The 20,871-nt window shown below is 39.0% G+C and overlaps 2 protein-coding genes and 1 pseudogene across 2 annotated transcripts; 1 reads left to right on the top strand and 2 right to left on the bottom strand.

The window, feature by feature from the left end:
• Positions 1–459: 459 nt before the first annotated feature.
• Positions 460–1,370, top strand: LOC106822566 (olfactory receptor 10W1-like; annotated as a pseudogene).
• Positions 1,371–10,879: 9,509 nt separating this feature from the next.
• Positions 10,880–11,851, bottom strand: LOC106822543 (olfactory receptor 1S1-like). The gene has a single exon (XM_014827789.3). The coding sequence runs from the start codon at positions 11,825–11,827 to the stop codon at positions 10,880–10,882; it is 948 nt and encodes a 315-aa protein (XP_014683275.3). The 5' UTR covers positions 11,828–11,851.
• A 7,798-nt stretch (positions 11,852–19,649) lies between these two features.
• On the bottom strand, positions 19,650–20,609 carry LOC106822542 (olfactory receptor 10Q1). The gene has a single exon (XM_014827788.2). It carries the CDS (start codon positions 20,607–20,609, stop codon positions 19,650–19,652), a length of 960 nt encoding a protein of 319 aa, XP_014683274.2.
• Between the last annotated feature and the right edge of the window lie 262 nt (positions 20,610–20,871).

The raw sequence follows: 20,871 nt of genomic DNA, 5'->3' as shown, positions 1-20,871 counted from the left end.
TCAGGAGGCATCATATGTAAATAAATATATGAATGAAAGAAAGAACAAATGAAAAGCTTCCTGCTCTCACCTTAATGATCCTTGCTCTCAAGAATTTCTTGACACTTCTTGTGAGTTTACTGGAAGAATTTAATTTTCATTCCACTTCTGCTGAAAATAGTTTTAAATTACACAAACTTCCTCTGCCTCTTTCCTCAAAATATTCTTGTATAATTTAGCCCAACTCTTGTCAGTTAGAAATTAAGTTGTGGATATTTATATGAAGATACTTGGTAAAAGGAGAGGAAAAAAGAGAATTAGTCCTAATTCTTCTCATTTCTAACTCCAGCTCTGATTAGATTAGATCATGGCTCAGAATTTGAACCGATATATTGTCAGTCTGATTCGTCTTTCATTCTCTGTAACTCTCAGCAGAGACAAGCTATCAGCTGAATGACCTGGGAAAATCGTTCACTGTTGATGGAATTTGTGTTCCTGGTCTATCCCTCCCAGTCAGAGCTGCGTGTCTTGTTCTTCCTTGGAGTCAGCCTGGTCTATACGTTGATCATCAGTGGGAATGTCCTCATCGTGGTGGCCATCCAGACAGAAGCACGCCTACACACACCCATGTACTATTTCCTGGGCAGCCTCTCAGCAGTAGAAATACGCTACACTGCTGTGATGGTGCCTCACATCCTGGCCAACATCCTCCAGTCAGAGAAGACCATCACCCTCCTGGGCTGTGCCATTCAGATGATTTTCTTCATCAGACTTGGCAGTGCTGATTGCTTCCTCTTGGCTGCCATGGCTTATGACTGGTATGTTGCTATTTGCCACACTTTGCAGTACCCTCTCATCATGACTTTAACTCTTTGTGTTCATTTGGTTGTGGCCTTTGTAGTCATCAGCTTGTTCCTGAACTGGTGGTCTTCATCTTCTTTCTGCCATTCTCCTGGGCTCAGAGTATCGAGCACTTCTTTTGTGATGTGCCACCAGTTATGCATCTTGTTTGTGCCAACAGCCACATCCATGAGCAGTCAGTGCTGGTGGCAGCCGGACTAGCCATTGCTGTGCTTTTCTTCCTCATCGCCACCTCCTATGCCTTCATTGTGGCTGCTGTGCTCAAGATCCATTCAGCAGCTGGTCGCCACCAAGCCTTCTGCACCTGCTCCTCCCATCCCACTGTGGTCCTGCTGCAGTATAGCTGTTGTGCCTTCATGTACCTGTGCCTCAACTCCATCTAATACCCCAAGCAAGATCAGTTCATCTCACTAGTGTACACATTGGGAACTCCACTGCTCAATCCACTTATCTACACCCTGAGGAACAGTGAGATACAGGGGACCCTAAGGAGAGTTCTTACCAGGAATTACCTCTCCCAGAACAACTAGGGAAGGGTATAACCTATCAGGCAACGGTTTGGTTCCAGTTCATTCAAATCCACACGCAACTGGGATTTCTCTCAGTTGATGTTAAAACTGATCTTAAAAAATGGTATGAATCATCTGGATATTATTTAGCTATATGTGCCAGAGACCTTTAAAATGTTTCTACCATTTTACTCAGTAATTTCTCTCCTAGAAAAGACATCAACAAATGAGCATAACATAATAGAAAGTGGCAAGTATAAGACTGCATTTCAGGTATCAGTTGGAAACAGATGGCTCATTCAATAGATTTTAACTGAAAAAAATAATAAAGGGATCATATTCAAAAGTATGAGTAAGGGAACCAGTAACAGGTGGCAATCCACTTACACATTAGCAGTAGCAGGAAACTATTATGACCCCTTGACCTCACAGGCATAAGAGGGCGCAGTATTATCAGAGTCTAGTAAGAGCTAGATTTGTAGAGAGAAGACACTTGCTAGCAACTGTGGCTTTAGAAAAGAAAAACAACAGCAACTATTGACAGACTATGCCCATGCAAGGAGAGAGCAGGAAGATAAGTACCCCAAACTCTCTCTGTTTGTACCATTCCATCTCTCCTCCTGTCTTCAGTTGGCCAAATCCAACTGGAAGCAAGATGGCATGGGGAACTGAGTGATTCAGTCTCAGAAGTTAGCCTTTCGGGACAAGGTAGGGCAGAAAAAAACCCTGTGAGTTGGGGACAAACAGAGAATAATCAGAAAAAGAATGATTCTTATAGTATTTTATGTAAAAATAAAAATATGTTAACAATCCAGTTTCCCCATAATAAAGTATTGGCAAAACAATCATTGTATGAAAGAATATTATGCAGCCTTAAATTTATGTTTCAAATACTAGTTATTAATAATGGATAATATTAAGTGCTTACTCTGCGCCAAAAATATATATATTCTCTTGATATTCAAAACTCCTATGAAGTAAGACTGTTACTATCCTATTTCCAATGATGGAACTGAGTCACAGAGTTTAAGTAGTTGGTGTCAGGTCACGTAGCAATATGTGCTGGAGCTGGAATTTGAAACTTGAACCCACTGTTTCCAGCTTCAGAAGCAACATTTATTTGCATTTCCCTGATAAAATGATAATGAGTACCTCTTCATAGGCTTACTGGCCATCTGGATATCTTCTTTTATGAAATATTACTTTAAGATTGCGCCAATTTTAATTGGGTTGTTTATCTTTTCTAAGTTTATTATATATTCTGGATATAGTTCCTTTCTCAGATATTTTTATCATTAATATTTTCTTCCTAATTTTGACTTAAACATCTCATTGATGTTTCTTGATGAGCAGAATTATTTTTTAAGACAAGTCTAATTTATCATCATTTTCCTTTATGATAATGACTTTTGGGTCCTACTTAAGAAATACTTGCCTTCTTCAAGTTTGTGAAAATATTTTCCTATGCTTTCTTCTAAAAGTTTTATAGTTTTAGCTAACACTTTTATGTCTATGGTATAGCACAAACTAATTTTTACATATTATAGGAGCTAAGGGTCAATGTTTACATTTTCCATATTATATATAGTTATTTCAGTGCCATTTATTGAAAAGATTTTTGCTTCCTTGTTGAATTGCTTTTGCACCTTTGTGGAAAATCAATTGAATGTGTGCGTGTGTGTGTGTGTTTAATTCTTGACCCTCTGCTCTGGTCCACTAATAAATTTTTCTATCCTTATGTAGCACAAACAGTCTTAGTTATTGTAGCTTTTTAGTATGTCTTGAAATCCAAGAGCAAAAGCTTTCCAAAATTTTTCTTCCTTTATCAGATTATCTTGCAATCCTATGTCATTTTTGTTTCTTTCTGAAGTTTATAAAAAGAAGTGAGGAGATCTTATTGGGAATTACATTGACTCTTTAGAGATCAATTTGAATATAATTGATATCTTAACAATATTGAACCTTTTAATGCATAAACTTGGTAGATTTTTTTATTTATTGATCTCCTTAATTTTTCTTAGTAATATTTTATTTTTTCCATACAGCTATCTTTCATATTTTTTTCATTAAATTCCTGCCTAGGTTGTTACGGTTTTTAATGCTATTGTAAATGTCTTTTCTTATTTTAGATTTCAGTTGTTTTCTATCAGTATATAGAAATGCTACAAATATATACATTGACTTAGTATCCATGATTTAAATACATTCACTTATTAGTTCTAGTAGTTTACAAATTCTTTTAGATTTTCTATGTACAAGATCAAGTCATTGATAAGTAAAACTACTTGTATTTCTTTCTTTTCTTATAGCAGTAGTCTCCCCCCAAGAATCTTGCCTTCTGCTATCTATTCCCTTCTGTGTAACCCTCCCACAATGATTCTAATCTTGAATCCTCCAGTGTGACATCAGCAAACATGATGCAAAATAAAGGCTTGATAAGCACTTTCACATTGGAGCTTGCCTTCTTTGAATCATGAGACAACTATGCCATAAACCAAAAAAAAAGGGAAGACTGTGTTGAGTGAGAGGCCCCTCTGCCCTAGGGAAACTCTTTTTCCTGAGCTCTCAACTTTATACAAATGGGAAGCAAGCTAAGAAATCTACTTAGTTGCAAACATGTGCCAATTTTCATATAAATGGAAGAACTTCTCACAGAACAGACCTAGGGAGCACAGCCAATATCTGCAAATTGCAAAGGATTAGGAAACCAGTCCGAGAGAGCATAATTGGGCTGTAAAAAAAGAACATTCCCTGCTGCCAGTAGAGGGCCCTGGCAATGTGCCCGACTGAACTGAGAATCGCTATGGACTAGTGATTACTATGTGCCTGCTATTCCTCCTCCTTTTGAATGGCAGTGTCTACTATGGTCCAAATTAGGAACTGGTACTAATTACAAGATCCAGAATTTTGAGTTTGGATTATAATTTTTATCATTGAGATTTATTTTATGACACAACATGTGTTTTGTTGTGATGTCTCATGTGGCTTTGAAAAGAATGTGCATCCTGTAAATGTTGAGTGCAATCAGGTTAACGTAGCTAATAGTGTGGTTCTAATCTTCTATATCCTTAGGTATTTTTGTCTACTTGCATTATCAATTACTGATAGAAGTGGGTTAAAAATCCACAACTGTGATCGCAGATTTGCAAATTTCTCCCTTTAGTTCTGACAATTTTTGTTTCTTGTATTTTGAAGTTCTGTTATCAGATGTATACGTATTTAGCATTGTTATATCTTGTTGACAGATTAACCCTTTCATCATTAAGCAATGTTCTTTTTTATTGCTGGTAATACCTGGCCCAGAAATCACTTTGCCAGATCTTAATTTAACCACATTGTCTTGTTTATGATTAGAATTTGCATCATATATATTGTTCTTCCTTATGATTTCAATATTATCTCATATATAAAGGGAGCCTCTTTCAAAGAACGTGTAGTTCATACTTTTTCTTGTTAACCCAATCTGATTGGAGTGTATACATCTTATCTTTCCACGTGTTTTTATTTATCCCTCCTGTTCTTGGTTCCTTAGTTCTCCTGTCCAGTCTCTTTTTGAATTTATAGAACATTTTTTATCAGCTTTTTAGCTATATCTTTTGTATTATATTTTGTAGTTGCATTCTTATCACAGCCTAACAGGAATTATTATGATACTAATGCAGTAAATATGTAGAGACTTTTAAACATACAATTCCATTTTCTACCTCCATATTTGTGTTCTTATTGTAACATTCTACTTACAAACTCCCTTATAGGTGGTATTTTTGTTTTAAACAGTCAATTTTTTTGAAGGAATTCCATAATTAGTCATTTACATTTTTTATCTTAATTTTAAGAACATTCTTGCTGGTTATAGAATTCTAGGAATGTTCTTTTTTACTTCCATCTCTTTAAAGATGCCATTCTATTGTCTTCTGGTTCCCATTTTTCTGATGAGAAATCACTTGTATTCTTGTGTTTTCTCCCCATATGAATGCAAAATTTTTTCTCTCTGTCTTTGATTCTCAGCCATATCACTATGATGAACCTAAGGGGGTGAGAGCCTCAAAGTGTTAAAATAAAATAAAATAAAATGGAGACCAGGCTTGAAAATCCCCTAAGTACGCAAACCAATTAGGCTATGTAAGCAAAACTTAATCTAGCTTATTTCATGAAAGTAAGTGAAATTTAACTTGGATAATTCCTTGTAAATGCCTCTGATAATCACAAATGAAATTAGTTATCTTCCTAAAATGGTATGAGATAATCACTTTTAACCAATCCCCTGTCATCTGAAAACTTCCATTGTAATGACCAATCATTATAAAGGTTCAACAATTTCTTCATTTTCACTTTATCAGCCATCCTGTAACAACATGCCTCTGAACTTCTAACAATTTTCAGTTTGAAGTCTCCCTGTTTGTGAACAGTTTTTTTCTTGCTCAATGAAATATACGTACCAAGTAAAGCTCTCTGAATTTTCACTTGACAATTCTATGCAATAACACATCCCAAATGCAAAATATATTCATCTTACCCCAACATCCCCCAAAACCTCAACCCATCACAGCCTCAACTCAATTCCAGAATCTCATCTAAATATATTAGCTCAAAAGTACCAAATCTCATCACCTAAATCAAGGTCTAGATGAGACTCTGGGTATGAACCATGCTGGGACAAGTTTCTCTCCATCTGTGAACCTACAAAACTAGAAAACAAGTTATCTGGTACCAAAATACAATGATGGGACAGGCATACGATAACAGTTACAGATATTCCCATCCAAAAAGAGAGAAATGGTAGAAATAAAAGAGCTATTGGTTCTAACCAATTTTGAAATTTAAAAAAAGGTAAACTCCATTAGTTTTCAAGGGCTGGAAATAATCCTCCGTAGCTCATAGCTCTGCCCTCTAGACCCAAAGTATCACTCTCTGTGGTCCAAGGCTCTACTTTCTAGGCTCATGGTTCTGCCCCCAGAGTCATCTTTCTTTTTTCATGAAGGGTACCACATGTTTGCAGCTGAGTTGTTTTATCAGCCTGTTTCCTGATTGTAGAATTTTACGTGGTCGACAGCCCTTTCTTTTGCTTCCTTTTCCTTTCCTTTCTTTCATTTTTTTAATGTATTTAATACCATTTTATTTGACTGGCTACTTTTATTTTTGTTTAAGTCAAAAGTGTTTACTATGATGTATTCTGTGATTTCCAAAATTTTTGTAATGGCTGAAAAAGTAGATGAAGCTTTCAGGAACAATTTCTAGTCCCAACATTTCACTGCTTCTGCCAGAATCAGAAAGCCACCAAACCAAGAAACTGCTTGCTATAAAATCTTGCCCTCTGAGCTGTGATCCATGTCAGCAAAATAGATGCCTTGCATCTTGCAGTGCTCCCCTCTTTTTATTTTATTATTTTTTTTAAGATTTTATTTTTCCTTTTTCTCCCCAAAGCCGCCTGGCACATAGTGGTATATTTTTAGTTGTGGGTCCTTCTAATTGTGGCATGTGGGACGCCACCTCAGCATGGCTTGATGAGTGGTGCCATGTCTGTGCCCAGGATCCAAACCAGTGAAACCCTGGGCCACCCAAGTGGAGCAAGCGAACTTAACCACTCGGCCACGGGGCAGCCCCTTTTTTTAAAATTATGGTAAAAACACTTAACGTGAGATATACCCTGTTAACAAATTTTTAACTGCACAACACAGTATTGTTAACCAAGGTACAATGTTATACAGTTCTTTAGAATTTATTATCTTGTATAACTGAAGCTTTATACCCATTAAATAGCAGCTGCCTATTTCTCACTGCCCCGAGGCCCTGACAACCATGATTCTACTCTCTGTTTCTATGAGTTTCACTACGTAAGACACCTCATATAGGGTTCATTTTTCTAGGTATTTCTCTTACATTTGTGTTTCCTACACTTGGATGGCAGAGATTTCTGTTAATTTATTAAAAACCCACCAGTTGGCTTTTCTCAGGTGTGACTAGCACAAAAGAACAAGCAGAGCATAAAATTCCATTGACTGTGCTTTGCACAAAATCTTTATGCTTTCTAAATCTAATAACATTAATTATTACCTAACTATTGTCTTTGCTTATTCAGTCTTTAAAAAGTCACTTAAAATTGTTTTTATATGAGTTTATTTTTTTAGTTTGTGAGTATGTTGAGGGCATGTACCGTGAATTATTCATCCTTGTCGTCCCAGGAACAGACTCAGAGCCTGGTAAATGGAAGGTTTACAATAGATGTTTGTTGCAAAGACAAATAGAAGAATGGCTCAGGGAAAAACAAGCATCTAGGTACAGACTTATCCCTCTCCTCTGTGAAAACATGTCAAGGTTTTCAAAAAAGTTTGTGATCCCCTATTTTCTTAACCAGTTGTCTTTTGTGTCCTAACCTTAACCCAATTCACTTTCTAGGCAAACTCCCAGCTAGCTTACAAGTCTATTCCTAGGCAAATCAGCTTCTCTGTGACTCACTGTTGATGGAGCTTTACCATAGAATGGATACAGCCTCCTGTGAAACCTGCAAGTCAGAGGTAATAGAGGACCATTGACAATCAATTTAAACCAAATGATCCAGGTCCAAACCCGATGGTTTTTATTATATCAAATATGGGCTAGATGAAACCAGAATAAAGAGAGAAAATTACAGATCTGCTCAACTGATGTTTATGTCGTTGAGAAGATTCTAGCACTGTGTTAAGCATGATGTTTTAATAGGCAAGACAATTTATTTTCTTTAAATAAAAAAGCTCTTTTTTTCCCTAAAATGAGAGTTAATACAAATGTTAAAGCAATAAAGGGTATAATATAAATCACTCTATCCCATGAAACAAAACCACTGTTTTTGCTGTATAAAAAACCACCCCTAAATGCAGGGATTGAAAAAAACAATAACAGTCATTTTATTGTTACCTCTCACACTTCTAGCTGTTGACTGGACTTAGCGAGGCAGTTTTCATTTGGGGTCTCATGTGCTTGCAGTCAGAGCTCAGGCTGAGATCAGCTGAACATTCACTCACTCACATGTTGGTTAACTGGCTGGAGAGACTCAAAATCTATGGGCTGGAACAGCTTGGCTCCTTGGGCATCTCTCTCTAACTCTATGTCATGCCTCTACATGGTCCCTCCAGCATGGCATCTTCAGAGTAGCGAGACTTTTTATATGGTCATTCAGGACTCCAGAGGTACCTTTCCTGAGAGAGAAGTGCCAGGTGGAAGCAGAACCGGCTTTTCTTAAGTAGTCTTGGAAATCATGTGACACCATTTCTGGGCTATACTATTAGTCAAAGCAGTCCCCAAAGCTCTCCAGGTTCAAGGAGAGGGACATAGACTCCATTTCTTAATGGAGAAGTGGCAAATTTCTTCACGAGCTTGTGAGATGAAGTATATTGTGTCCATTTTTGAGAATACAATCTATCACAACCACTGATCATTTCTTGACTCTCCTACCAGGAATCTCTTTCTGCATATCCTGTTTTACATAAATGGGTTTAATGAGACATCTTGTTATAAAACCTTCCTTGTTCATATTATATCAATTGTTATATTACAGAAAAAGAAACTGAGGTTAGTAACATGGCTGGTGACACAAGGAGTTAGCTGCAGAGTTGGAACAGACACCAAGGCTCTCAATTACAAATCTAGGACTCTTCTACTCCATGTGGAATGATCAAAGCAGAGCTCTGTGGTGTTTCATGTTGGAGGTATGGGTGGAATAGGCTGGATTTTGAGGTACCTGAGGAGGGTAGGACGGTTAAGAGGCTAGTTTGGTAATCTACATAAAAGCAGGTGGAATGAAAACTCAAATGAAGCACAAAAATTTGAGAAAGGTGAGTGGCTGATTATATATTTCCTCTTTAAAACGTTGGATTTTCATCAGTTTTGAGAAGAATAGAAGTCAGTATTTTTAAGGCGGATGTCTAAAAGGCATCTCCATCCATCAGTAGGCATCTAGATTCACAAAATGCCAGCGCTAGACTGGAACTCAGAGCTCTTGTAGTTCGGTGACTCTTAGCACATCAAGGTCCCCTGAGTGGCATTTTCAGAATGCAAGTGCATGATTCCTTCATTAGAGTATGAATTAGTCAATCTAGAGTGGGATTTGTAAGGAAAGTAGTCAAACCAAGCTTGCAGCCTTTTCTCAGCCTCAGAGAAGTCTGAGGTTTGACCGTCGGTTGAATCCCCTTTGAAACTAATTCAAGAATTGTATAGATGTATACTGCATCCAAGATTCATGACAGTCCTGCTGAAATGGCTTTGAGATGACTCAAGAACTTGTATCTATTTGTTAAAATTGGATATGGAGGAATCTGTAACTGATGAGTAACCTGTGTTTGCTGAGATGCAGCTGCACCAGAAAATGGGTACCAGTCACACACCCCTGAGAGAGTTATCAGTAAGCAAGGCACAATGCCTAAGGAATCCTAGAGCTGAAGTTTCACTGAACTGAGATGGTCCACGCTCACTGAGAACTCTGTTTCATCACCACGCACATCCCAAGTATGGACGACTGGATATTCAGAAAGTGTGCCTGGTAATCATGAGACCTCTACCTTACGTCACTGTGTGTGTTGTGGGGATGACCTGTATCTTTTCCTAAAGCTTTATTAAAACTTGATTCTTGGGGATCTTGTGAGTATAGTCAGCAATCTGAACTCAAGACCCCTGCAACTAGTCTAGCAGAGGAGGCATTGCAGTGTCTGAGGACATGAATTTTGAAAAAGTTTCTCCAAGTAGCTCTGATGTACACCCTCAGTTGGAAACAACTGGAACCAATGGCCTCACTTTATAGATGAGAAAATAAGCTTAAGAATGTGGGCTGGCATGCCTGAAGCCTCACAGCTACTTGGGGACAGAGTCAGAACTAGAACTGATATCCTCTATATACACGTTCTTTGGTTTTCCATTGAAATACATTTCCCAAAATGTATTTTGCACAACATTGGACTCATGAACCACTCTGTGATGAGTCAGGTTCTTTATGATTGAATAATGTTATTTTTGAGAAATGCTGCATACTGTCTTACCCTCCTGGAGATTAGTTATGCTATGCTAAAGGCTCTGAGTGTTGTCTAGTTAAGACATTTTGCTTCATTTAACTCAGAGGTCCCCAAAACTATTTGAATGTCATATTCTTCATTTCTACAACTATTAAACATCTCACTGAATAGTACCTTAGCAAAACAAACTTTGAAAAAAGACCTAGAGAAATCTATATTGAATAAAGGAATTAGTAATAGCTATCTTCAAAGCTGCAAAAGCTGCACTGTAGGTACAACATCCACTTGCTATTGTCTAAGTTATAAACAATTGCCACCAAAGTTTGTAGTAACATAGATTGTAAAGATATGTGTGATTGCTGTGTCTTACTATGGGGGTTAGAGTCCTTGTTTCCAAGACCAGAGCTTCTGCAAAAGCCCCAACTCCTCAGAGGTTGGAATAGGAGGCAGATTTCTCAAAGCTCATCAAAAGCTAAACCACCACAACCATGCAACAAACTTTGGGCAGAATCACCCAACTGGTTATGCAGATAAAAGGAATTCAGATGTTCAAGGCATCAAAGGAAGGAAGCTTTTCCTACTGATGAGCTTTCTCAGGGCACCTTTCATGTCCTTGTTCCTCAGGCTATAGATGAAGGGGTTCACCATGGGTGTCACTACGGTGAATAGTACTGCACCAATCTTATCTCTGTCATCACGATGAGTGGATGAAGGGAAAAAGTAAACTCCAACAATAGTTCCGTAGAAGAGCAATACAACTGTCAGGTGAGAGCCACAGGTGGAGAAGGCTTTCCACTTTCCCTCTGTGGATGAAATTCTCATGACAGCTCTGACAATGCAGATGTAGGAGAAGAGAATCACAGCAAAGGGGAAGGTGATGACTGGTAAGCCCACAAGGAACAACACAAGCTCATTTATCATTGTGTCAGAACAGGACAGTTCGAGAAGAAGGGCCAAGTCACAGAAGAAGTGTGGAAGAGTATTGCTGTCACAGAAGAGCAGTTGAAGGAGCAGGAGGGTGTGTGTCAGGGAGACAATATTACTGAGGACCCATGAGATGACTGTGAGCAAAATGCAGAGCCTGGGTTGGATGATGGTCATATAGTTCAGAGGGTGGCAAATAGCCACAAAACGGTCATAGGCCATGGCCCCCAAGAGGAAATTGTCAATGGCAACAAACATAATAGAAAAGTACATCTGTGTGATGCAGCTTTCATAGGAGATGGATTGACTCTTGGTCTGAATATTCATCAGCATTTTGGGGACTGAGGTGGAAATGGAGGAAATATCAGCAAAGGATAGATTGGCAAGGAAGATATACATGGGGGTGTGAAGGTAAGAATCCAAGCCAATGGTCAGAATGATGAGCCCATTCCCAACCACAGTGACCAGGTACATACCCAGGAAAAGAGCAAAGATGAGGTTCTGCTGCTCAGGTTGGTTGGACAGTCCCAAGAGGAGGAATTCAGAGATGGTGCTTTGGTTTCTTCGATGCATATTTCTGCTGATCCAAAGAAAGGAACACAGGTTTTCATACCCCAACAAGAAACCCCAATATGGTAAAATTTAGTTGCAGCCATTGCAAGGAGGTGGGCACTCCTTCTAGGCTGAAGGATAATGAACGGCAGCAAAGGACCACTTGATGAGGAACTGTGTCAGCAGTGCAGAGACTCAGGAAATGCCTTGGAAAGAAAAGGCTGAGACGTGATAGATACTTCTCAATAACGTCTTAAACTGTAATGTGATTCTGAATGTGTATTTTACAGTTGGCTCCAAATGTAGTTAAATGCCCCAAATTGAAGACAATATGTTAGGTGTACTCCCTATCCTAAAGATGCTAGATACCCCTGAAGGAAATACTTAAAAATCAACAAACTGGTTCTAAGACTTTTTCCACCATTCACTTTCATCCTTTAAATCTAAGAAGATGGAAATTTGAAGAGTCATTAAAGTGAAGAGTTTGGGGAAGTAGAAACAACAGAGATTTAGGAATGCCTATAGGACTACCCTGTTGTTTGAGTGCTCCTTCCCAATCAAGTTAGGGGAGGACTCCAAAAAAACTGCTCATGGAGAATGTTTACAAAAAGGGAGACCAGAATTTTACTTCATTTACCGTTAGATGTTAGGTGAATGGAGAAAGTTTAGGAGACACATAAGAAGCTAAAGACCTGTGTTGCCTCTTACCTTTAAATATTGGAGGCTTACTGATTAGCCCACTATGGCAAGGGTATGGGGAAAGCATGATAAAACAACCCTCATCCATGGCATAGTATGAACATGTGAGCTTTCGTATAGGCCAAATGAATGCCACAGGAGGTCATTGGGCTCAAGCCACCTTTTTGAGATGCCAACCAAGGAGCAGCCTTCTGGGGTGGAGGAGGCTGTAGTGGTAAGAGGTCATGGAGTGGCTCCCTTATGAAACAGCGATCACAAAGAGATGAGGGAGAAAATTCATTGTCCTTGTCAGGGAACTGCTTACTGGAGCAGTCCCTGAGAGGGGGTCTCTGAAGAACCCAAAATGGTTTCATGACAGAGCACACATGCCATACATAACTCACCATCTGCTACTATTCCATGACAACAGACTTGAAGACCTTTCCCCGACTCTCATTCTTCCTCCTAATTGCTGCACATCCCCAAGCTACCTAAGGAGAGAGAACATATGCTTTGAAGGATGTGAAATTGAAGTTTTAAATTGGGCTAGGCTTTGAATACCTGGAAGAGGGTCCCTAGTATGAAGATAAAATTATTTTTAAAACTAAAAGTGACCAGAAAGCTATGGGGATCATCCAATCTGTTGCCCGTAGAGAGGGAAGGGGGATAAGACTGAGTATGGTTTTCCTTGAGGCTTTTGGGAGAATATTGGCTTGAGAGTCAAGATGGTATGGTTCCTGTCTTTCTACTCTCCTAACATCATCTCCCACTCATTTTTTTCTCTCTCTTCTACATCTCCATAATCACTTGCCTCTCAAAGATTAGAGATCGCCAAGTCACCAAAGAGCTTTTCTTTCCATGATGAGGCCAGAAAACAAGAAATCTCCACCTCTGAAATTCTGGAAAACTAAAGGCAGTAGAGACCTGAGCAGTAACTCTGAGGTCTCTTTGTCCCTGAGAAGCTTGGCTTACAAATCGGAGAGAAGGGAAAACTTATATGTAGAAGGGAGACTCCAAGGAAAAACTAAAATGAGATAAAGGACTGGCAAGCATCTATATCTAAACCTCAGGGCAAGATACAGACCAGGCTTAGAGGGTTCTGTGATCTCTAAGCCCTGGACTGGTTTGAGGTCGAACAGAATGAGGAAGTGTGTATTTTTGAGCGACAATCTCTAACCTCACCTTCCTGTCCTACCTTTCCCCCAACCAGCAGTCCCCTGAGCCACCTGTCTATCTGGTTAAGAGCAGCACTAAAGTCTGAAAAGACTCACCTCTGAAAGACGATAAGATGTCAGGAAGTTACTGGAATCTGGACCCCCTAGCTTAACCTGTTGTTGACAGGGTAGCAGTGGGGAGACTGGGAGCAGCTCTTATGTATTTTTCAGAACCAGACTCTTTTTTACAGCACCAGAGTTAAGGATATCATGGTGCTGGGCTCACATGGGACATGTAGCTTCTGCTAAGTCCTTTGGGATAATATCCCTGAAGTGTTTTCCTCAAGACAGTTGTTTTCACACCCAAGTCTCAGTGAGGTAAACAGGGAAAAGACAGGCAGCTCTGCAATTTTGTTTGCTTGTTCATCTTCAGGTGCCTCTTCCTGCTTGTGATTTCCTGTTTGTGACTTAGTTAGTTATTGCTCTTCATAGCAAGTGAATTGTTTGCTGTGTGTCTTGTGTTCCAAGTGAGATGGTAAGCATTTTGAGAGTTCTTTTTCTGTTTCCTCTCTAGTGCCCAGTAGTGAGGAGCACTCAGTAAACACCTCAAGAATTGAGGGAATTCTCTGCACTAGGGATTATGGCTCCAAAGAGATGACATCTCCAGTGGAAGGGGATAAGTTATGGCCTATATCACTGGAATGAATGTCAACGTTGGAAGGGATTCTTGAGACCCAATTATTCAGCACTCAGGGTTGTTAGTTGCAAACTAAATGAATAAATAAATTCTGGCTTTTTTTTTTTAACTGATTGGCACCTGAGCTAACATCTGTTGCCAATCTTTTTATTTTCTTCTTCTTCTCCCCAAAACCCCTCAGTACATAGTTGAATATTCAGTTGTAGGTCCTTCTGGTTGTGCCATGTGGGATGCTGCCTCAGCATGGCCTTTGAGCAGTTCCATGTCCGTGCCCAGGATCCGAACCAGTGAAACCCGAGGCCAAGGGTTTATATAGGTGGGGAGGTACAGAGAAGGATTTTGAAGTAGGTGGATGGTATGAGCAAACACCAAGTGGTAGGACCATGCATGATGTGTTCTGGGTTCAGTAAAGACAACAGTATTGCTAAGATTGAGGTTCATATAAAGAAGTGAGAAATAAACTTGCAAAGAGGTCACTATCCTTCAACATCTTCTCATCCTAAATTACTGCCCACCTCACCACTCTTTGGCTTATTTTCATAGCATTTGCCTATTTATTTATTATCTCTTTTCCCCTCATGAAAATTAGATCCAGCTAGTCAGAGACTTTGGCAAATAGTACTAGATTCTGTTTGAATATTTGTTCAAAAATGAGTAAATGTACAGTTTAGTGACTATAGGTGATAATACTATATCACATATTTGAAAGTTGCTAAGAGTAGATTTTAAAATTTCTCATCACAAGAAAAAAAATTCTGTAACTACTCAGGGTGAGGAATTTTAACTGGACTTATTGTGGTGATCATTTTGTAATTTATAAAATATAAGATCATTATGTTTTATACCTGAAACTAATATAATGTTGTATGTCAGTTATACCTTAATAAAAAATACATGTGAATGCCCATAATAAATATTTATTAAAGAAATTATTGCCTTATTGTATAAAGGGGTCTTTCTATGATAGTTTTATAAAGATCATCAAGTATTTTGTCTATGATCTCTGAGGATGGTTATACAAAATTGTGCCCCAGCTCTGTCGAGTAGCCTCTTTTTCCCATTGCTAGCAGCACCATTCTTTGTCCTTTTTATCAGACTGGATTGGAACCCAAAAGAGACAATTAAGACAATTCTTAAACTGGAGCTAGTGGGCAAGGAGAAGCCCAAGAAATAATCACCATGATATTTCAAGCTTCCACTGATTTTCACTAGAATCCATAATTTTACAATGTGGTTTTCAAAGTCACTGCTGAAAGAGAGAGAGAGCAAGAGAGAGAGAAGAAAAAGAAAAGGGAATGTGGTCATCATTGTGAATATAACTCTTGAGATTCTTGATGGTGTGGCATTGCAGGTTATTTTTGACCCATCCAAAATCCACGAAACAAACTGCTTGCTCAGCATGTGTTGTTGTATAATAATTTCTCTTATTCATTCATTTCCTTATCTAGCCATCTTTCCATCTACACTCACTATTTGTAATTAAACAGTACACTCTGCTTCTATGGTTTCCTTGATCTTCAACATGGTGGAATGAGAAATAAGGATTCTTGCGAATTTTTAAGAATGCATTAACTTATAAATTATTTTAAAATATTTTCAACATTCCTTATACTCTTTACTCATTATTATAGGTATCCAAAATTTGTTTAATAATTATAAATATGAGGTGTATTAGTTTATACCAAGTACTGTAGACTACAGCAAATAGCCAAACACTGGAAAACGCCCTGTGAACATTATTGGATAGTATTTGAATAACTAAACATTCAGATGTCTCAATAAGATTGTGACACTACACAAAATCACAAATCATAATTGCCAATTTCCTTCCAAAACTTCTTATTTCTTGGAAGATCACGTATAGTATTTGTGTAAAGCATCCTAGGCATATAAACTTACTAACATTTATTTTATTTGCAAGAGTGACTTACTATTAGCAGCAGATGGGGCCATGAACACACACATGGAAACAGCTACAAGCAAGACTGACTGATTAGATGGTGACTGCTTCTCTCTCAGTGCTCCTTGCCCTGGTTCCAGAAATGTAGACTTAACCTTTGACTCCATGTGTCATGTTTCCTGCTCTTGCTTTCCCTTGACATGAGTGGATCCCTCTAACCAGTAACCTCTCTCTGTTTATTATGCTTTAATTCTTGCAGGACAATTGCAATATTTTTTCCAATTTTCTGATTTCTCAACTACTTTTTCTCAAAATTTGGACTTAAAAATAAATAAATTTTGGGGGCTGGCCCCGTGGTTGAGTGGTTAAGTTCGCGCGCTCCGCTGCAGGCGGCCCAGTGTTTCGTTGGTTCGAATCCTGGGCGCAGACATGGCACTGCTCATTAAACCATGCTGAGGCAGTGTCCCACATGCCACAATTAGGAGGACCCACAGCAAAGAATATACAACTATGTATTGGGGGATTTGGGGGAGAAAAAGGAAAAAAATAAAATCTTAAAAAAAAATCCAACACTCTTTAAAAAAATAAAATAAAATAAAATAAATAAATTTTTTGAGAAATTCCAGGAAGGAATTCCCCAATGGAAATACTACTCTCACCACCGTGATTAACCCTTCTTTTCATCCACCAGTTAAACAACAGGGAAAGAAATGGAGAGATCCACTCTCACAACATACTAGAAATATTTTCATCATGTATTCTGGCCTTAAGATACTTATTGATTGGTGGTTGAGACATGTACTCAATTAAATACACTACCTAATAAAATGTATTTTAATAAAATTCCATGAGAGAGGCATAGATAGAGGATGTAGAGAGGGAGGTTGCTTTCTGTAAGGCAATTGATACCAAGGACAGGCTCGCAAACCCAAAAGGCTGCATGAAGGAGGTGAGCAGGAATTTGAAAGAAGTGGTGAAGGTGAAGGAGAGGAACAGTGAAGGAAATCTAAAGTAGTTTTTCAAGTTCTGACTTCTGTTTACGCTGCCAGGAGGCTACCTTGTTAGGAGGGGATCATCATTTTCTCAAGGAAAACATTGATTGACATTTATGTCCCATCGTTTAACTCACGATGTGCTGATATTCCACTCAATCTTCTAATTCCAGAATGTAATAAATACATGGAATGACTCATATTAAGAGTATAATTTTTCATGAAGAAGGAGGAGCTCATTCTATTCAGCAAAAATATGTAGACGAAGATACCTGGAGGAACCCAGTAATTCAGTTGAAAGGATTGATCAACCCTTTAGAGCCTTTTCCCCAACAGAGTAACATTTCACTCTCTTCTTTTAGAGTTCCAGATGAATTTTCTGTATGATTTTTGACATTGAATAAAAATGAAAGGAGGCATGAAACCACAATTGCGAACTTTCCTTTTGTTGGCATTCCAGACAATGCCTAGCACAGTGTGTACATTTAATTGATTCGTTATGTTCTGATGTGACTTGGCCTGGATATGTTGATAAGCAACCAGCCAACCAGAGAGTTCTGTTCCTCTCCTCCAACATTGAGTTGGAGGAAAAGTCATTTCGAATACATTGTAAAACCCATGACTATTCTCAGAATATGTAACACTTTGAGGTTCTTCTCTTTATCCCCATGTGAAATCAGCTCAAAAAAATTAAAATAATCAAGCATAGTTTTGAAGAGAAAAAGAAGCAATGAAATCAAAAAGTTTTAATCTAGGAGAAATATGAAAAGTGGAGGAGGATCATGCTGTGATGATGGGAAGTGTATGTATCAAATAAATCTATATGAGCCTCTGATTCCTTTTAGAAATTATCATTTTTCTGATTATAAAAGTAACACAGTCTTATTTGAGAAAACATGGGAAAATGCATAAATGAATAAAGAAGAAAAAGATTATCCTAATTCTACAAACCACAGATAACAACCATTAACTTTTTGTTGTGTTTCTATTCTTCATTGTTCGTGTGTATTTTTACAAAATTGAGCTCCTATTGTAAATAAGGGTTGTACCTTGCTTTTATCACTTATAGTTATAATGATAAATATTGCTCTCTATTATTAAATATTAATTTAAATATGATTTTAAGTATGCTGTATTTATATATCTGATATTGGAAGTTAGATTTTAATAACTTTTCATTTTATAAATATAAGAAACAGCCTTATGTTTTCAGTTTTGTTTGACCCTGTCAATTTTTTGAGGTTATGATTTTAGGACAAGAATTATTGAATTAAAGAATAGAAACCTTTCTAGGCCTTTGGTATACTTAGCTATATGATGTTTGGAAGGGTCATACCAATCTTAGATCTGTTTTAATATCCACTGGCAGACACTTTACTCACTTCCTGGAGCTGTGAACTAAAGTCAGTTTTATGGGCTGGATCCAGACTCATGCCTGAGAGGTTGTCCCCTCTTCTATTTGCTCTGGGAGAGATAATTCCCGTTAAGAAGTGTCTCTGGAGCCCTCTTCACCTCACTGTTCCTCAGGGTGTAAATGAGAAGGTTTTGCAGTGTGATGTCAGCTGTGAACACTAGAGAGGGATGCCGCTTCTACTTGAGGATTTATCTGTGGTTGGGGCACAGGTACAGGAAGATGCTACAGCCATCTAGCACTAGGTAGGAGGAACAGTGGCACCACCTTTTAAGCAGCTCTATGAGCAGCAGCCAATATTAAGGCACTGGAAGAGGTGAAGAAGGTGGAACAGGAGAGGCTTTGTGAAAGCCATAGCATAGACAGCTCATGCACTCAGTGCTAGCATCAACCAGGTGCAGTTTTCAATACTCTAGCATGACTGGCACACAGTTGGTGCTTAGACAATGAATGTGAATTCCTGACCACTTCCTGGCATGGCAGAATGAAAGAAAATGAAGGCAACCTGTTAGGATATATGGAATGAAGGAAATGGATGCATTAAATGAGTTATTGTTTGCCATACATTCAAATCTAAAACAATAATAAAATATATTCCTTTGAGTAAAATTTATGTCTTTATGAATAGTCCTTACTTAAGGCACCTTTCACAGGATAAACTAACATTATTGCTTCCTCAGGAGGGAGGATGTCTAAAGTTATCAACCTTTATTCCCAGGATGTATGGGTGGGTTCCTGATAGAGCAATTGCCCTTGGTGTCACCATAGTGAGCTATCATCTTCAAAACAGGGCTAGGATAATAAAGCTCCTGCATTGAAAGTTTTGTCCAAGTTTTCAAATCTTATTCAAAGTACTTGAAGAAAATCAGTGCAGATGGTGGACATGGGGCAATTATGGCAAAAGAGAAACATCAACTGCAAAGTGTGGTGAAGTATTATAATTCTATATTTGTCATTTAGAATTTACCATCATGGCAAATGACAGACACCAACCACAGTTCCCCTAAGCCTTCAACTAGTGTCAGAGGCTGCTTTACCAAAGATGACATTCCTCAGAGCACCTCGGATATCTTTGTTGCGCAGAGTGTAAATAAGAGGGTTGAGTAAGGGGGTGACAAAAGTGTAGACCAGGGCGATTTGGCGGTCCTCATCCTCTGAGGTGCTGGAACGAGGGCGCAGATAGACCAGGCTGCAACAGCCATACTGCAGCAAGACCACAGTGAGATGGGAGGAGCAGGTAGAGAAGGCCCGGCGGCGGCCCTCTGCAGAGCGGATGCGCAGGATGGCACAGGTGATGAACACATAGGAGACACAGATAAGTAGGAAGGGGACAGTCAGCACCAGGATGCCCACGACATAGAGGACGGCCTGGTGCACATGGATGTCAGCGCAGGCCAGCCACAGGACCGGAGGCACATCACAGAGGAAGTGGTTGATTTCCTGATAGTGCCCACAGAAGGGCAGGGTAAAGATTAAGGATGTGAGCTGCAGGGAGAGGAAGACAGCCAGGCCCAGGGCACTGGCCACCATCTGGATGCATAGCTTCTGGGTCATGATGAGGGTGTAGTGTAGTGGATGGCAGATGGCCATGTAGCGATCATACGCCATGACTGCCAAAAGAAAACAGTCCATGCTGCCAAGGGTGACAAAAAAGAACATTTGGGTCCCACAGCCAGCCAACGCAATGGGCTTCTGGGCCCCAAAAATGTTAGAAAGCATCAAAGGCACCACAACAGAGGTGTAGCAGATTTCCAGGAAAGACAGATTGGACAGGAAGAAATACATTGGGGTGCGGAGGGAGCTGTGTGCACACAACACCCAGATGATGGCTGTGTTGCCACAAAGGATCATCAAGTAGAGGAAGAGGAAGAGTAGGAAAAGGAGAACCTGGAATTCAGGCACAGCTGTGAACACACGGAACACAAACTCAGTGGGGCCAGATAGGTTGAGGACGGGGCTCCTAGAAAACATGTCTCCTGCAAAAGAACAGAAAGTGCTGAACCTTCCTTTGCTGAGTCACTTTATTACCTGAAGAAAAAGTAGAGATTTTAAATTTGAATTTTTATTTGGAATTACTTATTTAGTATCCAGTTTCCAGTCTCAAGCCTTGGAATGAATTCACAGTAGAGTGTATGGGATATTTTTCCATGGAAATCTTCATGAATAGGATAGATCCTCATCTGTAGAAGTTTCTGGTGACAGAGACATGTAGATGCTCCTGGAGAAACGACAT

Source organism: Equus asinus, chromosome 17 (assembly GCF_041296235.1).
Source record: "Equus asinus isolate D_3611 breed Donkey chromosome 17, EquAss-T2T_v2, whole genome shotgun sequence".
Lineage (NCBI taxonomy): Eukaryota > Metazoa > Chordata > Mammalia > Perissodactyla > Equidae > Equus > Equus asinus.
The sequence above is the reverse complement of the archived record's forward strand: the minus strand, read 5'-3'. Positions and strand labels throughout refer to the sequence as shown.